Source organism: Seriola lalandi, unplaced genomic scaffold, assembly GCF_002814215.2.
Source record: "Seriola lalandi dorsalis isolate HSWRI2012SDOR001 ecotype SW California unplaced genomic scaffold, Sedor1 jcf7180002054119, whole genome shotgun sequence".
In the NCBI taxonomy this organism is placed as follows: Eukaryota; Metazoa; Chordata; class Actinopteri; order Carangiformes; family Carangidae; genus Seriola; species Seriola lalandi.
Genome location: NW_019524672.1, coordinates 6,258 through 6,951, shown reverse-complemented (window position 1 = coordinate 6,951; position 694 = coordinate 6,258). Strand labels below are relative to the sequence as shown.

At 52.2% G+C, this 694-nt stretch overlaps 1 protein-coding gene across 1 annotated transcript; it reads right to left on the bottom strand.

Moving 5' to 3' along the window:
- Positions 1-6: 6 nt before the first annotated feature.
- Positions 7-534, bottom strand: LOC111652920 (calcineurin subunit B type 1-like; the record flags this gene model as incomplete). The annotated part of the gene is made up of 2 exons (XM_023403317.2): positions 7-166; positions 319-534. Coding segments are annotated over 2 exons (264 nt in total), but the record flags the coding sequence as incomplete, so codon positions are not given.
- Positions 535-694: the final 160 nt, after the last annotated feature.

Genomic DNA, 694 nt, shown 5'->3' with positions numbered 1-694 from the left:
TGGGGGGTGGGGGGGGTTCACAGACAAAATACTTCCTTTGAAAACAGGAAACACATTTTGCTTGACGACGTCTTCAGACAGATCTTCAGTAAACGGAGGAGGAGGAAAATGAACGGTGTCAGACGTCGACCACCATCTTCTTATGGATGTCCAGTCCACCGACCACCTGAGGACACAAAACAGCTGAGGTCACACCCTGACGCAGCACGGTCCACCTCAGGTGTCGTGTCAGAAACGCCACCCGAGATCCGACGAACCGAGTCCCAGGCGTGTGGGCGGAGACCGAACACTGAAGAGGCGGAGCCTCGTTTGACTTACCGCGCAGAACTCCTCGAAGGATATCCTGCCGTCGCCGTCTTTGTCCGCGTTGATGATGGTTTTGTCGACGATCTGCTGAAGCTGCGTGTCCTTCAGGTTGTTTCCCACCATCATCTTCAGGACCTGGAAGAGCTCGCCGTTGGAAATGAAGCCGTCTTTGTCCATGTCGTAGATCCTGAAGGCGACTGAGGACAAAGACACGACAGAGGAACGATGTCAGTCAACAGACGTCTTCGTCTGAGTGGCTTGGTGACTGCTTTGTTGTGACATCACAAAGTTCCAGAAGTCCTGACGGCTGGTTTTAAGGCTCAGTTTCTGAATACAGGCTGTGTGCATTTCTCTGTGGACTGAGGCTTTGATACTTTCACAGTATTAA